Source organism: Amyelois transitella, chromosome 14 (genome assembly GCF_032362555.1).
Source record: "Amyelois transitella isolate CPQ chromosome 14, ilAmyTran1.1, whole genome shotgun sequence".
Taxonomy (NCBI): domain Eukaryota; kingdom Metazoa; phylum Arthropoda; class Insecta; order Lepidoptera; family Pyralidae; genus Amyelois; species Amyelois transitella.
Genome location: NC_083517.1, coordinates 8629671 through 8651991, shown reverse-complemented (window position 1 = coordinate 8651991; position 22321 = coordinate 8629671). Strand labels below are relative to the sequence as shown.

The following is a 22321-nucleotide window of genomic DNA, read 5'->3' as shown; positions in this document are numbered from 1 at the left end:
CTTTCTGGGACTGACTTTGCTCGGGCTTCGCAAATTTTTTCTCATTAACGATTTGGAATTCATAAGTTGGAATATTCTCATTAAAATTTAAACTTTTATTATTTTCCAGTGGAAATAATTTCTTGGATTCATGATCGTCTTTATCTGCTTATTATAAAGTTTCAAGCGATTTTGTAGTTCTGTAGTGGTATTTTACTTTTAATTATGAGTTGATCAGTGTCTCGTCTACTTCAAGTTGTATTTAAGAGTCGGTTGCCTCAAAGTCATATGGTCCATTTATATTATACAACTTTTATTCTTGTAAAATATTATGATCTAATAAAGCACAAAGTAAACGTGCCGTGCTAACAAATAAAAAAATAACATTGAAAAGAGATAAATGGAGAACGCTCCACATTACTCCACCGACAAGAGTTGTCTATTAAATTTAAGAAGAAGAAGTATTTTCCTACATATATGTGGTGTACCATCTCTATTATACTATATATAGCAGTAACTATTATTACATGTATGGAAAATCAAAAGCAATTTAAACACGATCTTGGGCCATGTCAACATTAATTAATGTAATTGTGTACACATTCTACTTGTTTCTACATATATAGACACGTACATATATCTACTGAGGTGAACCAACATGTACATTAGCTGTGCCTTTTGGTTTTACTCTCCTGAGAATTATGTCAATGAATTTGTTATTAACAATGTGTGTGTGAAAACTGTGGTCGAATTGGTAAGAGGTTCGGTTAAAATGCGTGATGCGCAGAAAGGTTTACGTCTATATATGTTACCCGTGAAAAGTCGGGACAGGTCGTTAGTAGATGATATACAAAAGTAGGTAATTATAAAGCGGTAACGGTAACGTGTGCGTTATGACGGCAGATCCGCGGGCTTCAGATAACGGTGAGTCGGAAATAAGAGGTTATTCAGAACACGGTCACATTATTAACCGCTAATATAATAGTAAATATACCTACAATTGGTATACAAAAGTAGGTAATTATAAAGCGGTAGGTAGCGTGCGCGTTATGGCGGGAGATCCGCGCGCTTCAGATAACGGCGAGTCGGAAATAAGAGGTTATTCAGAACACAGTCACAATATTAATTGCTAATATTATAGTAAATATACATACATACATATAATCATATAATCACGTCTATATCCCTTGCGGGGTAGACAGAGCCAACAGTATTGAAAAGAATGATAGGCCACGTTCAGCTGTTTGGCTTTACGATGGAATTGAGATTCCAATAGTGAGAGGTTGCTAGCCCATCGCCTAAAAGAAGGTCCCTCAGTCGCCTTTTACGACATCTATGGGAAAGAGATGGAGTGGTCCTATTCTCTATTTTATTGGTTTTTGGTATTAGTAAATATACCTACAATTGGTATACAAAAGTAGGTAATTATAAAGCGGTAGGTAGCGTGCGCGTTATGGCGGGAGATCCGCGCGCTTCAGATAACGGTGAGTCGGAAATAAAAGCGGGTAGCTGCTAATTAGCGCAGTGGCCGGTGGCCGATGCCGGCGCCGATGCAAATTCGACCGCCCCATCGCAAAATGACAAGGACACAGAATTGATCATTCCGTAAAAAAAAAATATAGTCGTAGTAAAAAGAGAAATCATTTGTGAAGGAGTTCACTTTATGAACGTCATCATCATCCATCATCTGGTAAGTCGGGTTTTTACACGAAGCGAATTCTGTTTGACTCTTGCAATTTTTGCAGAGCAAGGGCAATCGGGCACCCTAATCCAGTTGTGGGGCTATCCAAACTGGTGATCATGTCAAAACATCAAAGATCTGACATTTTGGACCAATTTCCATAGCTAAGAGTAAACCTGGCTTTTTAGCCTTTCGAACAAAAAAAAATTCTTATTAGAAACGGTTCATCCATTCAAGTGCTTACTAGGCCACAGACAGACAGACACGTTAAACTTACACACGTTTTTATCGGGATGAAAACTACCCTTTTGTTCTTCTCCAGATTTTTAATTAAAAATATACAAAATTTCAAGAAGATTCATTGATCAGAAGATAACGCGTGAAGAGGTAACAAACTAACTTACTTTCTAATTTATAATATTAGTATATAGACTACCCTTCTCTCCTATCTATATTTCTTTCCCGCCCCACGTAAATTAGTACACTACCGGCCGACTAATTCGCATGCTATTGTGCTTATTCGCGTACCATTATGGTTATTAGAAACGGGACAATCACTGGTTTGGTTATGTTGTCGCGGATACTGGATTTTGATTGGCTTAGAGCTAATGAGGTACATAGGATTATATTATCATCAACTGATATATAACTGGTTATAGTTATAATTAAAAGTTATTCAGTTATTGTTTAGATGGAAAGACGGATTTTCAAAAAAGTCTGATTAGTGTAGTGTACGCATAAACTTAGTTCCTCGGGTCTCAAAGCAGGTGTGACGTGTGTTTTTTACAATGATTTTTTTAATTGTGTGAAGACTGATGGAAGACTCCACCGACAAGAAATCCCTGGTTTATCATACTTTAATTTATTTATTTAATACTTTATTGTAACACATTAAAATGCACAAAAGGGGGACTCAATGCCTTATCACATTTTCAGCAGTCTATCAGCTGACCAAACAGAAAACTTGAATTTCCATCTTTAAACCTAATTTTATCTAAGTATATTTGAATTTGTAAGTGTATGAATGAATATCTCATCATTTATCACAGAATAATGTAATAATTTCTCATCATTTTTGCAATCCATTAACTTTAACAACGCAACTTAAAACAAACTAACAAAAATCCAGGGTTATTTACTCTGAAAGCTTAAAAATTATGACTTGGCAGCATCGAATAGACCGGAAATGTATAGGCTCAGGAAATGAACCCGTTAGCGCAATCCAAGATGGCGGACAGGAAGCGACGGCCGATTTATTCCACTTTCAGCTGGACGGTGGGGATGAACTGACACTTCAAAACTACCTGCATTTTTCATACTTATATAAAAAGCAAATAGGTAACAAAAATTTTTGATTGTCCCATTTTAAAAAGCGTTATCTTTTTAAAAAGAGTCATTGGTACAAGGCCGAGGTGGGATCTGAACCTGCGCCTTCTGCGCATCATGTATTTTATCCGGGCACCTTACCAATTCGACCACTGACACTCACATCCGTCCAAGTCATATATACATACATATGGTCACGTCTATATCCCTTGCGGGGTAGACAGAGCCAATAGTCTTGAAAAGACTGAATGAACACGTTCAGCTATTTGGCTTTGTGATAGAATTGAGATTCAAATAGTGACAAGTTGCTAACCCATCGCCTAAAAAAGAATCCCAAGTTTGTAAGCCTATCCCTTAGTCGCCTTTTACGACATCCATGGGAAAAAGATGGAGTGGTCCTACTCTTTTTTGTATTGGTGCCGGGAACCACACGGCACAACCAACTCATACAATAGTAAATAATCTTTGTCCTCTTAATTAAGCGACTTCGTGCTACCGACAACAATTTGCATCAACTGATGAGTATACGATGCAATTTAGAGCACAGAGTATTTCATAGCAGAGTCAATCTTGGTAATGAACTTGATGTTTGTAGTTACCAAAATCAATTGTACACTTATGTTCAAAGCAAGTTTAATCATCAAATTTGTTTTAAAAAATATGTAAAAAAAGATATGAAACAAACGAACCGTATCTTCAAAATAATAAGGATATCCAATTTAGTAGACCGCCGTTTTGCATTTTTTTTTGTCATACTATGTACTTCTATAAATTTGTAAAACAAATAAACAAACAGTAAAAAAAAATAATTAAACACAGTTTTTTGTTCAATTTCTAATCTTATAACTGTTATTGAGTGATTTTTTTTTACTGAAATTTGTTACAGTACAGAATTTTTTTTTATTCGGTGTTATCTGTGTGTGATTCCCGGCACCAATAGAAAAAAAAAGAACCAATCCATCTTTTTCCCATGGATATCGTAAAAGGCGACTTAGGAATAAGCTTATAATAAAATTGGAGTTCATCTTTTAGGCGATAGTCTAGCAATCTCCCACTATTTGAATCTCAAATTCTATCGTCAAGCCAAACAGCTGAACATAGCCTGTCAGTCTTTTCAATACTGTTGATTCTTTCCACTTCGAAATGGGCGTAGACACGATTGTATGTGTGTGTGTGTATTCGTAATTATAAGTATTGATATTTACGGTTAGACCGGCTTTAATCCGAGTATCATCACGCTGCAGGGGCGACCCGGCCCGGCTCATTTTCATTCGATTACCACAGCCGCTCCGAATGAAACGAGTGTAATCCTATCTCGATAAAAATATGTATCGATTTATTCATTGGTAGGACTGTAACGTAAAGCTTACATGTTATACAAATTATTGACTGGTAAAGACTACAAAAGTTTGCCACAAATAAAAGTTATCTCAAATTCATTTCATTCATCAGTGATCATTTTTAAAAATTAAGTATATCTGTACGTCACATTTTCACAGCTAAACTCTAGATTAAAATTAGATATGGAATATTCCTGTTAATTTGCATGGGAAGAGCGTTTTATGTTCATTCAAATAGTGAAAAATTCAAGATTTTAGGAAAAAAGTATTTAGTAGCAGTAGTAGACTTCGTCCGCATGGAAACCCTATCAATCCCGCGGGAACGCCGGGATAAAAAGTTGTTATTCTGGGTCTTCAGCTTCCTACATACCAAATTTCATTGTAATCGGTTCAGTAGTCACTATTTGAATCTCAATTCTATCATTAAGCCAAATAGCTGAGCGTGGCCTATCAGTCTTTTCAAGACTGTTAGCTCTGTCTACCCCACAAGGGATATAGACGTGATCATATGTATGTATGTATAAATATATGAATACTTTGAGCACGTCTTTTTCCCTTGCGGGGCAGACTGAGTCGACACTCTCAAAAAGTGTGAAAGGCTTTACCCTTGATTATAAAATCTGAGTCACACCCTATTATAATATGATTGTTAATGAGCTTTTTTATACTAAGATTTTCTTATTAAAATAAGTTTCTCAACACATATTTCTCCATTTCAGGGTGTGCTTTCCTGACCTACTTCAGCCCGGAAAGCGCTTCGAGCGCTCAATCGGCGTTGCATGAAAAACGGACACTGCCAGGGGTGAGTGCTAGTTCAAAATGGTGTCTCTTAGTTTATTTTTATGCATGTATTTGACGTTGATGCCTTAAAAAGAAAATAATATAATTCTTTAACAAAATAAGGTGAGTACAAGTTCAAAATGGCGTCTCTTAGTTTATTTTTATGTATGTATTTGACGTTGATGCCCAAAAAAAGAAAATAATATAATTCTTTAACAAAATAAGGTGAGTACTAGTTAAAAATGGCGTCTCTTAGTTTATTTTTATGCATGTACTCGTATTTGACGTTGATGACTAAAAAAATAAAATAACATAATTATTTAACAAAATAAGCACTACTGATATTTTACCTAAATATTATAACAATTTTTTTTTTATATATATAAATTACTATAAAAAAACAATGACACAAAATAGGTGACATTATTTTTAGGTGCGATCGTAAAAATATACGTTAATACATGTAAAGATAATGGATCTGTAGCGGGAGCGATGGTTCGGCTCGACCGCCACCAAAGAAAAGCTAAGCCAATACGTAGACTCTGCCTACCCCTTCGGGAAAGGAAGGTAATACATGTTTGTGGAAGCTGTAAGTATAGGTATCGCTATGTATTTAGACTCAACCTCGCTCTAAAAGGTATTTAATGATAATGACACCAACGCGCACGCGCTCAGTAATTCACCGAACATATGGGCCTAAGCAATATTTAATGTTAGTGGAGTTTCATTAATATTGAAGGTACATACATACATACATATGGTCACGTCTATATCCCTTGTGGGGTAGACAGAGCCAACAGTCTTGAAAAGACTGATAGGCCACGCTCAGCTATTTGGCTTAATGATAGAATTGAGATTCAAATAGTGACAGTTTGCTAGCCCATCGCCTAAAAAAAGAATCCCAAGTTTGTGAGCCTATACCTTAGTCGCCTTTTACGACATCCATGGGAAAGAGATGGAGTGGTCCTATTCTTTTTTGTACTGGTGCCGGGAACCACACGGCACATATACACAATATTATAGGTACTTAGTTAAAAATGTAACCCTCTTTGAAAATAGTAATATTTCTTAACTTTTCTCTGTTCATTCTTTTTAACCGCCTTCAAACCGTAAAGGTGGTTCTCTGTTTCACTTAGTCCGCGATTATTTCGCGTTTCGCTAAACCGATTTGGATGCGGTTTTCAGGAAAGTTTTCGTTACACTGAGGAAAAAGTTTTAAAAATTTAAACGACTTCTAAAAAGGAAAGACATCGATTGGAGGCGGTTCTCTTTTCACATAAGTTTTTGGAAAACTTTTGTGGATGAGACGCCACGAACGATGAGAGCCCTGGTATCTGCCTCAGAAAATCTACAGAAGTATTTGCAAAAATAAATATTGCCGCTCATCTCACATACCAAAAAAAGATACACACACACACACACACACATATAATCATGTCTATATCCCTTGCGGGGTAGATCGAATCGACAATCATGAAAATACTGAAAGGTCACGTTCAGCTGTTTTACCAAAAAAAGTCAAAACAATAATACCACAAAATACTCTCACACTGTGCACCCAAACGAGATACGTAAAGTATTTTAATTTTTGATCCTACCCTAATCTTGCCATAAAGTCATACTTGCTTTCCCTACGTACGGGGCTGAATATAAATTGTGTCATTTCCACAAAACCTTAATGGAAAAGCAGATTAAATAATTCAGGCGTAAGGAATTTCGCTCATAACGACATACATAAATAATAACCTTAACACATCGACTACGTTTTTTCGCATTATGTCGTATTTATATCCTTTCTCGTGTATTCCCCATACGAAAGTGCGTAGTAAATCATTGAGATAAATTTGCGTGCAATGATTTATTCAGACCACCTTTTTTGGTTAAAGATTTTATTATTTTAGGTTTATTGTCATGATTTTGATGTAGACATAATTTTAAAGATTTTCGATTCACTTAACAAATTTTCCTTTATAAATATCATTACTTTAAAAGAACCACAATCTTGTATCATTAATTACATTCTTCTTCTTCACGGTACCTTATTTCATCTTATATAGATACTAAGTGAGTAGTTTTTATGCTAATTCTTATTAATTTTACAGTAGGAAGGTGCTTTAATTGTAGAGTTAATATATGTGTGGGGAAATAAATCAAGTCACAGCAATAGTATAATAACAAATAACAGCTGATCGTGACTGATTCTGACCTTCCAGCCTTTGTAAATCTGTTAGATCTACTCCGCAAGGGATGTTAACGTGGCTATATGTATATAATAACAGATGGTACTTTAATTTTACATATTCTTAAATCTTGTATGAGAATCATTTATTATATAGATTCACTTCTTATTCAATAAATATCTACAAATATGAATAATCCCTATTGTGAGTTGCTCGAATAACTTGTATTTATAGAAGCTATCACATTTTCATTTTCGAAACGGCGCGCGGATCAGCGGTATGAAATAAAGCAATTTCGCTTCAATACCGCAAAACGCCGCTACTCCTGTATAATATTTTCATAGGGAAATTCGGGAGCGTTCAAACCTCCAAGGGTTTCGGGAACAATAACGCGCATACATATGTTATTTGCACGTGATCTTTGAAAAATCATAACAATTCCGTACGTGTTTGGTGTGCTGATGATGGGCTCGGGGTTCAATTTTTATGAGTTTCCGTGGTATACAGTAAGTACAGTAATATGTTGAATGATTTGGAAATAGAATTTGAAAATGGAACTTTCAGTTTTTTAAGAAGCATACTCGTAACGGTAACTGGCCATTCACGAATCTGAATTGAAACAGCGTTTTGATTCTTGTAATAACCTCAATGGTTAAAACACAAGGCTGTCATTCCGAAGTCTTTAAATTCGATTATAATATAATTAAACTTATCTAATTCTATAATTAAGCCAAATGGCTGAGGGTGGTCTTTCAGTTTTTGATGACTGTTGGCTCTGTCTACCCCGCAAGGGGCATAGACGTCATAATATGTTATGTTTAATACTCACAGTCTACACATATTTTCTTGGTAATAAATTGATGTATAATGTCTTACACAAAAACACACAGTTATCAAATATTTATACCTTGCAGAATAGACAGTGCCAATAGTCATAAAACGTTCCATTAAGTGGCTTAATGGCAAACAATTAAGGTAGAAAGACTGTAAATTACTTAAACTTATCAAAACAACAAGAATATCCAAACAAAAGTAATTCTAAGTGAAAGCTTATCCTAACCAACCAAGTGAAATGTGATCGTAAATCTAGCGAACACGGAATTGTACACGCGACAAATAAAGTTAATTTTGTACAAGAATTCCCTAACACGTCTTTTGTTCAAATCCCCCCCGAAATCATGGACGTAAACCACGCACTCTTGGCACCAGTATTACGGAATTGAAAAATGTAAATGATAATAAAACTACATATGTCGTTTATTTGACTACATTTCACTTGGCCCTGGAAAAGGGCCAGTCTGCAACAGGTCATGCATGCACATGTTGTATTATTGTGCGTTGAAAACGTTTTGTAGTGTCGTTCCTCGAATTCTAGAATAGACCACTATCTTTGTGTGGTTCCCGGCACCAATACAAAAAAGAATAGGACCACTCCATCACTTTCCTAGGCTTACAATCTTGGGATTCTTTTTTAGGCGATGAGCTAGCAACCTGTCACTATTTGAATCTCAGTTCTATCATTAAGCCAAACAGCTGAACGTGGTCATTCAGTCTTTTGAAGACTGTTGGCTCTGTCTACCCCCCAAGGGATATAGACGTGACCATATGTATGTATCACTATCTCTGTCATTTGAATCTCAGATCCATTATAAAGCCATATCGCTCAACGTGGCCTTTCAGTATTTTTGTGAGTGACTCTGTCTACCTCGTAAGGAATAAAGAAGTGATTAAATGTATTCACAACTTAATCATGAATGTGGTAAAAGGTGGCTTTGGGAATAAGCACATTCATCGAGTGCAAGCATTTCGGGACTAAAATTATTCTGAAACTGCATAAGTCTGCCGTGTGGTTTCCGGGACTTTAGGATAGAACCTCTCCTTATATTTTCCATGGATTTCGTTAAAGGTGACTTAGGGATAGGGTTTATAAACTTGAGATTCCTCTTGTAGGCGATGAGCTGGCAACCTGTCACAATTTGAATCTCAATTCCTACGACAAAGTTATGTTTCTATGCCAATCTTCCTTACTTTCCTTCTAACAACTACAATACAAACGCATTAAATAAATAAGGTATAATTCATTCTGGAGATAAGCTACAAACGATAAATAATAAATCGTTCAGTGATGGCCTGTATTCCTGTATCGATTCTAAATCGGTAATCCAATATAATACACGAGTATTATTCGAAAGAGGTCGATATCGATATACCGATACGCTTTATGACGCAAATCTGCGAAACTGTTCATGCTTTTATTATATAAGTATAAAATATAACGTGTAAAGTATAAAGGAATTTTATTTTAGAAGCCAATTTCTTTATTGAAAACATTTTTATTCAAATTAATATTCCATCACAAAGCCATACAGCTGAACGTGGCCTTTCAGGCTTTGTCATCCCCGCAACGGATAGACGTGCTAATATGTATTTATTTACTTTAGCTGTTTTACAACCTGCTTGTAATTATGTTTCTTGTGATGTTTAATTATAATCCTGTCACTCACAGAAGAAACTGCCCCATATTGAATATTTCTTGAGAAATCATAGCGCAAACTAACATAAACGTTCAGTTACTCATAGCTCGCACATACACTATAACTTGCTTCCTCTCGACGTAGATGCAATATATATATAGAGCTGTTTCTGGGAAATATTTATGTTTTATTACATACATACCTAGAATCACGTCTATATCCCTTGCGGGGTAGACAGAGCCAACAGTCTTGAAAAACTCGTAGGCCACATTAAGCTGTTTGGCTTAATGATAGAATTGAGATTCAAATAGTGACAGGTTGCTAGCGCATCGCCTAAAAGAAGAATCCCAAGTTTGTAAGCCTTAGTCGCCTTTACGACTTCCATGGGAAAGAGATAGGTAGTCCTATTCATTGTATATTGGAGCCAGGAACCATGCGGCATATTATACTATACCATAGTATATTTATCTTCGCCAATAATTGGTGCCGGGAACCACACGACACATTTTTATTTTATTTCTGTAATTCAATAGAAACAAAAACCTGTATCTGTGATAACTCTTTGGCTTGTATAAAAATGTATATGTTTGAAACTATTGTGAAATAATATTTTAGGATGAGTATAAGTAAACTTTCTTATTGAAACATATCACGTTAACTTTTATAATGGAAAATTCTTATTTTCGCATTAAATCATGTTTTATAAATCATTTAATTAAAAAAGAGAGTCTAAATGTAACATAAAGTAAAAAAAAAAATCACAAGAAAATTAAAAAAGTAATTTAACTGTATCTTCAAATAGTTACACAAATCTAGACAGCGTGGAACTGGCCTCGCGGTAACATCATCTCTATAAACATACGCGGCGTTCCCAAACATTTGTGTTTAAAATTTGGTCTTATTTTAGCTTTACAGCATAACTACACGTCAGTTACCCGACCAATGCGTCTTCAATCGACGGCCGTGTAGTGAAGTGATTCTATTCGATTCTAAATTCGAAAAACTGATTCTAAATTCAAAATCTGGTTTTGAATTGAAAAATCTGTGTCTCAGTGTGTGTTTTGTGCATTCAGTGGTTCCCGAATAAAGCTGGCCATGGATTACGATTCGCTGGTCTACTCGCAATTAGCGAATTACTATGATGAATTGGTGCGTATTTTTTGATCTAGGTTTTGCTATTTTTATTAACATTGTTTTTTTGACAAACATGGTTTTTTTTTAAATTCTTTTATGGTATTATTTAGTATTTTATTAGTTGAGTCGTACTCTTTTTTTTTAAAATATATTATTCCAAGCATCCAGATTATTTTTCGAATTTTGAACCAATATGATATTAAAAAAAATTGTACTCAACAAATATTTATTTTTCCACCTTAACTTGATCGGAAATCGAATCTTAAACTTCACTGCGAAAGCCGAGCATAATAAGCACTAGGATAAAATAAGACAAACCGGCAGATTTATTTTAGCAGTTTTGTTTTTAGTTTACTTGGTTAACTTTGACGACCAATATTATGGTTTTTAAACTTTTGGTTTAAAACCAAAAATAAATAAACTCTAGGCATAATATGAAAAATTAATAAGAAAACGTCAAGTATTTAAATAACTTTATTAAAAAGTTTATCTTCTATGCAAAATTTTTCATCAACATTTGTTCGTCTCAAACATTGTGCACTGCAGATCATTCAGAGTTCAGTCACTCTAAGATAAAGACGATATTGTCAGTGTAAAAGCTGCTTCTTTTCCCGGGAAAAATGTATAAGGCAATCAAGGGAAGGGCTCTTAAACTTGTAATCGTTGGCTGAAGTTATGCAAGAAACAAGCATATGCGATGGGATTCCCGTGGGAAAATATGGGTAAAAATATTAATTATACCTTAAGAATTTATCTGTTCATAAGTTTATTTAAAAAAAACTAAGAAAATACCTAAACAAATCTTTTGTATTTCCTAAAGACAACTAATATGAACTTCAAATGTTGCGTCTATAGTAGTATGAGTTCTTCATATATTGTTAACATATTCGTTTTGTTGACTGTTTGTGCCAAAACAAATGAAAATTAAAATAAAATAAAAGGATCACTAGCAACCTATAGTATAGTAGTATACCCACTATTTGAATCTTAATTCTATCATTAAGCCATGCACCTTAACGTAGCCTTTCAGTCTTTTCAGGACGGTTGGCTCTGTCTACCTCGCAAGGGATATTAAGGATTATATGACGTATGTAAGAATCAAAGTGGCATTTACTCCACTATCATGTCCTTGTCACTTTTTATTATGTGTCTGAAAAAAGGTAACCACAAAATATATTTCTGCTGTTGGTCTGTATGGCGAGGGTATACCCAACCCATGTCACTCACACAAAACTCAGTTTCCTCGCTCCACTCCTGTACCGAAGCAATTTGGCACCATAGACTTATGAAACTATTAGATGGATTAGTTTTTTTTTTTCGAAATTTAAAAAAGCATCAGAGGAAGAGTAATTGCAAAAAAGCTTTATACCTGCAAAACTTTGTTTGTTTGTTTGCTTGCAATATTTTTGCACAGATATTTACACAGTAACAAGAAATGGTACATTATAGATTTATGCCATTTTCCAGAAAAAAGTAAACAATACTTAATAATAACTTTTAGCTGCTGTATATAACATTTTCCAATGTGTATATAACTGTTAATCCCGCATCTCATTAAACATGTGTTTTTAACTGAAACTTTTATTCTCAATAAAAACAATTTTTTACCAGTATTCGCCATATCTGTTACAGATTTAATGTCTATGGGCGGAAAGTTTCAAACTTAAATTAAGAAAACTTGAATTCCTATTAATTTGAATAAAGGGGCCGCCAAGTTTTAGTTGACAAAATAAGTTTGGGAGTTTTTGTGTTGAATATTTATCATGGTTGGGGAATGAGGCCATGGGCTATATACTTCTATAGTATAAATGTTATCCACGACTTAATCAAGACTCATCATTATACTTTCTAAACTATGCATACATCAAAAAATTAAAATTTTTATTACAATTTAAAGAACAACTTTTACCTCTCACGAATCTTTAGTAATTATAAGAAAATTATATGGAGAAAATTAAGGCTGCCTAAACGCCTGACCTCCACAACTTTTTCAAGAAAGTCTTACCCATATTGAATCATGGTTACATATCCAGTTACCTCGAGGTTTTACACGCTGCTTCGGTTACCTCTCAAACTAGTAAATACTTTAGAAAAAGAGTCACTAGTATGTACCATGGTCATGTGACTGCGGTACGATTTGAACCTGTGTACCAGGCTTTATTTGAGCACGTTAACTATTTGACCACGGACGGTCAAACTTTCACTGTATCAACGCACATTATTTAAGCACCATACACACAGCACAAAAGGTCATTCAGACCTCCAATTAGAAGAACAATTAGCCCTTTAGTGATGCGGCTCTCAATAACAATTAGAGCCGAGCTGAGGTAAGGTATGGAAACAATGACTCAGAGTAAACAATGGTCGATCTTTGTTTAGAAATTGTTGCATGGAACTTAGGTCATGTAAGTTCATAGGTTAAATAGGTTTGGCTCGTACCTAGTTGCAGATCAAATCCCTTTGTAACAGTGATATAAATGGAAGCATATAAAATTTATAATTAAGAGATCTATATTTGATAATTGACGTCCGGTGAAAATGCTGCAGTGTAGTTTATTCCGCCGCTTCTTCTACACATCCGCGTTTGAAGCGGTAGTAGATATAATTAGATTAAGGTTTAGTGACGTCAATAAGTGATACCTTGTAACTTTGAAAATAAATCTATTCTATTCTACTAATTAAAGCTTCTTAAAACATTTTTTTAGAATGCACAATGCTCCAGTTCAGCCCTTTTGCTCTGCAGTACTAAAGTACAAATCTAAAAATAAAATGTAAGTCGTAACCAGGCTGGCACGTGCCGCATCTTTATTTACGTTATGGTTCAACCTTTGCTTAAGATATGCGCACGCGCACGGCTGAACTACATTATGGCGCACTTGTTCTGAAATCAATTCATGTCTAATCAATTGTAGTATTATAAATTCTGTGTCTATCTGTCTGTTCATGGCTAAACCGCTAATTTTGATAAAGTCTTTTAAAAAATACTGCTAATAATCAAAACACAAATATTAGATGTTTTTTTTTCTGGACTGAATTTCCACGGGAGCAAAACTCGGGCAAATGTACTATATAATGTAAATGTTACCAGTAATGAGCATTTTACCTTTTACAACAACTAAGTTTGAAAACTGACTAAGGGTCGCTTAATATTGAAGTTAGACTATCCTATTACTGAATCAAGATCATGTACGACCAATGGACTTGCTGCTAAGTCAAATGCCTGATGAATGAAAGACCATATTACCAATGTACATCCCAGATCTGAACTGTTAAGAAAAAGTCAGATTATCATAAAACCCTTGATCGAAGTCAATCCCAAGAATTAGTGACTAAAAGTCAAACCCCAGACTTTGCGACTAAAAAAAGGTTAGCTATTACCACAACGCCATAGAGGCCAATATATTTGTTAATTTTCACAATACCCTACAAAAACACGGCCTCGCAGAGTGAGGAATAACAGGAATTTAGTTTACAAAAACAAACGCGAAAGTTTACGGGCGCGGCGGCGAGGTGGGGGGTTCCGTCTGCTTTCCGGGTTTGGTGCTCGGCCTATTGATAGTTTTTACGTTGTTAACTCCACTATACTTTGAAAGGATTTCGCGATTTTCAGCGGGTCTACTTTTTAGCCGTTGTAGGTATGAACAGGACGCAAAAAAATGGCACGTTAAAAAAATTGCGAATGATGCAACCGTATGGAAAATGGATCTAGTTTGATTTGTTAGAGGGTGAAGGAAGATTGGGAATTTATTTAATGTATTGATTACAAGGCTGATATATCTCATGAAAATGGTGAAATTTCAAAGTAAAGTCGTACACGTATGCATGAGAAAGATAAGTAGGGCATGAAAGAATTACATCTTTTAATGTTCAAACGATTTTCATGACTGTACATACCTAGATATAATATTTCTATGACTATCATTTATTAATTTTTTATTTAAAACTATATTGCACTAAAAATAATGTACAAGCGGCGGACTCAATGCCTTTCGGCATTCTCTACCAGTCTACCAGCTGACCAAACAGAAAAAGTTTAAATTGGTGGTGTGATAAAGTGCACATGTATACTGCAAAATACTTACATTACAAACAAAATACATAAATACATAACTATTCAAGTATGTTTATGTACCTAAACCTAAACTTGTAATTCTTCTTTTAGGCGATAGGCTAGCAACCTGTCACTATTTGAATTCTATCATTAAATCAAACAGCTGAACGTGGCAAGACGTTTCAAGACTGTTGGCACTGTCTACCCTGCAAGGGATTAAGACGTGAATATATGTACCTATCTATAAAACTATGATTGAGATCCATTTAAATTTGAAAGTCGTGCCACATTATGGGTAACGTATCTCAACTATGATTTATATTTTTAGACACTTTCAGCCATTGCGTTAGTACCGTTATTTTGGGGTTAACACTGCGGGTTAACCTCGTAAAATATTTATGAATCACTACCTCAGTTCCTATACTATACGTCTATCACTTCTGGAGATGAAGAGACTTTAAGTTTTTTATCTCTTTACTGCAAATAAAATAACAAAACAGTTTATCAAATGTAAAATGTCTTCCAGGAATAGAATAGATCAGATTTATTTTCAAAATTAGATACAAAGTATCACTTATTAACGTCACATAATCTAAATGTAATTACATATATCTACTGCCGCTTCCAAAGCGCATGTACAACAAACTACACAGCAGCATTTTAATCGTACCAGCATAGATTAAATCTCTTAAATCTAAATCGTGGACGAACGCACATTATATTGTCTACAAAAAAAAAAAATAGTGAATAAGTATAAAAGTAATGATTTAAATAAGAATATAGTTTAATAAGATTTGTACATACTGTACAAATTATTAATACCATGTCACAAAACAGGCAACCTTTTAGAGCAGAGAAAGAAAGTAATTTTCTAAGTAATAATAATAAAATAACCGTTTATTCATACGACAAAAAGTAGCTACTAGTAGTAGTACTTATATTAAGTAAATTGTAACCCGGAATCCTTAATGCACCAAATATTTGAACGTTTACGACGATGTCATAATCACTATAAGGCAAAAATGTGTTTATTTTGGCTCTAAGCAACCCTAATTATACTTTGGGGTTGTTTGGGATCAACGATGTTTGTAATTAAAAACAGGTTGTCGGAAATTAATGGCTTCATTCAGTTTTGAACAAAATGAGTGGTTGTAATCTAACTTATACCTACTCTTATTGACACTTGTTCCCCGCGAGCTTTGACCTCGCAAACGCTTTATATTTTTGAACAAAATTGCAAATACCTCGAAAACTACATAACCGATTTATATGCCGATACTTTTTTTTTTAATTTCGCGTGTTGCTAAAGTTTTACACAACTTTAAGAAATTAATTTGTGAATTGTCATGTACATGGTCAGAGGTATACATTTCACGTTTAGAATTTTCAAAATGACAGTCTTATCTTTATTCATGATTCTACTGAATAAGTATCTGACGTGAAAGTCCATTTATTAAATTATCTCCATTTTTATTTAACTTTTTACGTAATAGAAACGAAATAAAATATATGAATTTCCAATTCAAGCCTGAATCACAGCATTAATTCCAAAATATAATTTTGAACGTTTCTTTAATACTGTGTATTAATTACGAGCAGATAATGAATTCTTCCGAATTAAAACCAAATAATCGCGTTTGTTCAATTAATTTAATTTGGGCGAATCATATTATGAGGTGATAATGTGATTTCGAAAAAGATAACATCCGAATTATATTAATTGGACAAGCATTATTATGCAAGGGAATCATGAAATGGTCGCGTAATAATAGCTATTTTGGATGGGTGGTTACTTTGACATGGGCATTCAAAATAATGTGCGTTTGAAAGAAAATAATGAGTTAACTTATTTTATGGCGATGGGCTAGCAACCTGTCACTATTTGAGTCTCAATTCTATCATTGAGCCAAACAGCTGAACGTGGCCTTTCAGTCTTTCCAAGACTGTTGGCTCTGACTACCCCGGAAGGGATATAGATGATTATATGTATGTATGTAACTTGCGTGTTGCATATATATATTTGTAAATAATACAGGTATTAAATGCACACGTAACGTATCTTTATTTGATCAAGGTACGCTCCCGCAGACATGCTGATGATACAAAATTCCAAGTTTTTTAGGCGATGGGTTAGGTATTTGTTACTCTCTCCTGAATCTCAATCTACCAGCTACATGTGAGTATTGGTTTTGTCCATCCCGTAGGTGATACATGTGATTTAATTAATTTGAAAGTGTCGTGTGGTTCCCGGGCAGTGTCATGTGGTTTCCATCAATTAAGGTTAGGACCACTCCATATCTTTTCCATGGATGTCGTAAAAGACGACTAAGGGATAGGCTTACAAACTTAGGATTCTTTTTGCGGGTGATGGGCTAACAGCCTGTCATTATTTGAATCTCGATTCCATCATTAAGCCATATATGCTAAACGCGGTCTTTCAGTCTTTTAAAGATTGTTGGCTCTATCGACCCCGCAAGGGAAATAGCTACGTCATAAATGAATCAATTTATTTATTAACAACAATAAATGAATTAATTTCAAATGCATATATGAATTACGAATGAATTATTAAGCCATATGATAGTATCCTATAATAATGAATAAATATTTTGAATTTTGAATATGAATTAAAATGAATCCCAACCCTTCCCGCGCGTACGCCATATCTCAACATTATCCAGCCGAACAGAACGCGCTATATTTAGATTTTATACTAACAACGAGTGTGGGTTCGATTCTGCCAAATGGATTATTTACGAGGTAGTCCAAATGGCTCGCGATTAAAATAGAAGCATGGCTATGGCTATAGAGATCCTAATGCTTATTATGCAATTTGAATGGAAATTAACTGGAAACTATTATATATCGCTCAAGTTCTCGATTTGGTTAGAAAATGATTTGTTTATTTTTTTACTAGCCCTGGCGTTTTATTAACAATACTCGTATAACTCTTTCTTAGAAAAACCTTCTTTCCAATTTTTCATACATATAGTCTCGTCTATAACACAAGGGAAATCCTAAGTTTGCAAGCGTATCTCATAGTCGTCCTTAAAGACATCCCTGGGAAAGATATGTAGTCTATTTTACTACTCTACTATATATATATATATATATATATATATATATATATATATATATATATATATATATATATATATATATAACTGACTACTATTTTACTACTCTACTATATATATATATATATACATATATATATATATACTCTGAAGTGCTGGAAACCACACGGCACTATATGACTAAGTGACTAAGGGATAGGCTTATAAACTTGGGATTCTTTTAATAGGCGATGGGCTAGCAACCTGTCACTATTTAAATCTCGATTCTGTCTTTAAGCCTAACAGCTGAACGTGGCCTTTCAGTCTTTCAAGACTGCTAGCTCTGTTTACCCCGCAAGGGATATAGACCTGATTATACGAATGACTATACGAATGTACGAATAAAATCTGTAAGAGATGACTAAAGTTTTGTGGAAAGCCAGCCACTTTTTGCTTTTCCCCACACCGAATGCAAACAATCTGTATCTGAGCTGAACCCGGCGCACGTACCCGGTTGTTTTATATTAATTAAGTTGTTTCAACCCGTACTCATCCTACATGCCTTTGCTCGTGTTTGTTCTGATTAAAACAAAACAATTGTGTATTATTTTCTGTGCAGTATTGGCAAATTGGTTGTGTTTTGTTTAAATAAGTAAATATTAGAATTGTAGTCTCGTAGCGTGTGACTTGAGAGCAGTTTGTAGCGGTTTTCTAAAAGTCGTACAAACTTTGTACTCTTGCCGATTTTTTCCATATCACTTACATATGTTCAGTATTTTTTGCATGATTAAGTAATAAACATAAATACATTAGTTGGTAGATAGGACTATTATATTCAGTTTTGTTAAATGTCCAGGCATTTTGGAGAAATTAACGTTTTATTATATAGACCTCTTGATTGTTAAATGTTTTGCTAAATAGGCGATTAGCTAGCTAGGCAAATTGCTCATTAGACGTTTCCCTTTGTTGGATGATCTATAACTGTGTTCAGCTGGTTTTCAAATTTTTGTAAGCATAACAAGCGCATCTGTAACCAACCCAAAGGTTGACTGTTTAATAATGCGTTTAACATTAAGTCCGCTCATTGTATCGACATTGTCTGTACAATAAAGTTTATATAAATAAATATACATTCTCAAAACTACTATACTAACCTTTGTTTTACGGTGAGGGAAAAAGTTGTGAGGAAACATGCACATTCAAGCAATGGATATGTAACAATGATCGATCCAATACTCGTAAGATTTACCTGCAAATATTACGGAGGTCAGACGGAACTCTCTTCGTGTAAAAACCTGACTCTTCCAATCCAGGATCCATGGTCAAAGGCATACACCGGGCTCCTCTCCAGAGTCGTGACGGTGCTACTGGGACTTAAGCCAGTAGGAAGAAATAAATAAACATTAACACGAAATAAACAGACATATCTCAATTGATCGCGCGCGCTACAGACAAATAAAGCTGTACAAACTCTATGGCTACTCACCATTAATCAACTGTATCTGAGAATTTGCTACACCTTTGTTTTCTGTCAACGGTTGCGATTCTCCCATTATTCCCGTCCGCTGCTGTTTTATGATAAACGATCTGTTTTCAGAATGTTGTGTTTACTTACACCGTGAATTGTGAAGGTTTTGTTGCAAATAAAATGTATTTTTTTTTCATCATAGTCATGCCCCACGTTAATCAAGTTATAAGGTAAACCTCGCTCGCTTTTCTCGCTTGGTCAATTAGCCTTTCACATCTTTTACAATCTGCACTAATGTTCTCTTCATGATACATTAATATTCCCTAAAATGTCACATTAATTGCAACTTAAGTAACTTCTATTTCGACTTATTTTTCTCTGAAAGTGATCCCTCAATACGCTTTAACGTTTAACTTGGACCATAATAAGTTTACATATCCAAGATCACAGTACATTGCCCCTCTAAGAGACGGCCCCTTTGACTTTAAATCCAATTTTGGTGAACGCTCCTACCTCCTTTTAACAGATGTTGGAACCACCAAAGTCGTGTTAGCGTCACTCTCATTACACGTTCAAAGAAAGTAATCATTGTTTCTGAAGTTATTCACGTTACATAAATTTAATATGTAATTACATGGAAATTGGAATTTGTAAGAAATTGCGGATGTTATGGTTAAAAAATTATGTGAAAATAACTAAAATTAAACTGAAGAGTTGAGTGATAAAGATTGACTACCCCTTCGAAAAACAGGCTTTATTACGGTATGCTTTAAACCGGTTAATACCCTTGATGAATAAAAATATTTATATATAACTAAAACATTATTAAGCTTTAAAACTACCTACAACATATTATGCCCTACATGTCATTAATCTCTAAAAAATAGTCATAAAAATATTTACTTAGTTTAAAGATATAATATTTTTAGATACGTAGTTGACTATAAAAAATATTTCATAGGGGAAAAACCGCCTTTGTTCGTTATTGTTTTTGTCACATAACCTTTGTTATCTGTATAATAAATTATTAACAAACAAACAACGTGTAAACAGATAAACAATAACATATCCTTACATACTAATAAGAAGGCACCTATCATATTTTCCTCCATACGAAATTTCAGAAACAGGCACACCCTATGATTTTATCTGCTAAGACAGAAGCAGACGCATTGAAAAGCTTACATGTTTTAATAAACCGCCTGAACCATTATCTTACTTTATTAAATTTCTCATGCCTATATAAAAATATTCGCATGTTTGTGCGTTCACATTGCGGCACGCGGCGACAAATTCAAGAGCGCATAACTTCGAGGCGGCAGGCAAAGAATGTTGGATGCCTCGATAGTACGTAATATCTACGATATTAATATTTCGCTTTAGATAATATGATAATCTATTCACGTGTTTACTAAACATAAGTTAGACGGTCTCTGTGGCGCAGCGGTAGTACGCTTGTCTGTGACAACGGAGGTCCCGGGTTCAAATAACGGCCAGGGCATGATGAGAAAAGAACTTTTTCTGATTGTCCTGGGTCTTGAATGTTTATGTATATAAGTATTTATTATAAAATGTAGTATCGTTGAGTTAGTATCCCGCAACACAAGTCTTGAACTTACTTCGAGGCTAACTTAATCTGTGTAATATGTCCCGCATATATTTATTTATTTATAAGTCTAAGCGTATCAGAGATAGCATTAACAAGATTTCTTTTTTTAATTTTTTTTAACCTTCATTTAAGTTAGAGTACACACTTTAGACATCAAAGGGTCCCCTTTTTTATTAGAAATTCGCATGTTTTATTTTTCCGCTTTGAATTTCATCAATTTGAGTCTGTAAAGAAATGATTTTGTCATCCTTCTTGAGATATTCTTCTGATATTTTCAGGATCTATTTTTTTTTTTGGATGTTATTAATGCAAAATTTAATTATTGCAATAAAATTATTATGACAATAAAAAATGCAAATTTGTATTTGTAGTTTATATTTTACATGAAATGTAAATCAAACTTGTGTCTTTACGGAATCCAGAGAATGATTCTACTGATAAAACGCTATGATGTGAAAGGGAACTTACACCAACAGTACTTTCTCCTCTAAATCATTCCTAACTACCGCCTTTTTGCTCAATTTTTGATACTTCGCAATAAAACCGGGAAATAATATACCGTTGCCTTTTTATAATGTTCCAGCACTTCCAGCTGATATCCTGTTCCACATTGACCTGCTTCCATGAAACTTAAAATGTTTTGCATGCTTTTCGAGACTGTAGTTCTGTCTTCCCCATAGAGGGTAAAGACGTAATTGTTTTTATGTAACCGTTGGTTTTTACTACGCTTTTATTATTATAATGTTCCAGCACTTCCAGCTGTTATCCTTTTCCACCCCGGCCATTGTAGGTCAAATAACGGCTTGCTAACCGTTTTCGCATATTTGGGACGACCCACGTCACATCGCGACACAAAATTTGATAATTTGACTAGATATACATTAGTAATCAATGTAAATTTTTATTGATGTTTTTTTTTAATTAAGATCAAGTAGAGCAATCATTGTAGACATAGAAATTATTGTAAAAATATTCAAAAATTAAATTAAAAAAAAATATGTTCAAATACGAAGTAGGTATAAAATGATTGATAACATTATATTTAAAAATCGATATCCTTACGCGGAAAAAGTTATTTTGAATTTAGAAAAGCAGCCTGTATTAACGCACTTAAAAAAGGGGATTTGTTATAACTACTGCTCAGATCTAAATGGGGATTTTGGTATAGAGCTTACAGTACCAAAGATGTAGGTGACTATTTATTTACAAATGGGTATACATATAATCATGTCTATATCCCTTG

At 34.3% G+C, this 22321-nt stretch overlaps 1 protein-coding gene across 1 annotated transcript in view; it reads left to right on the top strand.

Annotated features, from left to right (window-relative positions):
• Nucleotides 1-10702: 10702 nt before the first annotated feature.
• Nucleotides 10703-22321, top strand: part of LOC106132378 (CUGBP Elav-like family member 4) — a 467880-nt gene continuing 456261 nt past the window's right edge. Inside the window, exon 1 of the mRNA XM_060947645.1 lies at nucleotides 10703-10909. Coding sequence (XP_060803628.1) covers nucleotides 10856-10909 — 54 coding nt within the window. The 5' untranslated portion in view covers nucleotides 10703-10855. The remainder of the gene's footprint in view (nucleotides 10910-22321) is intronic.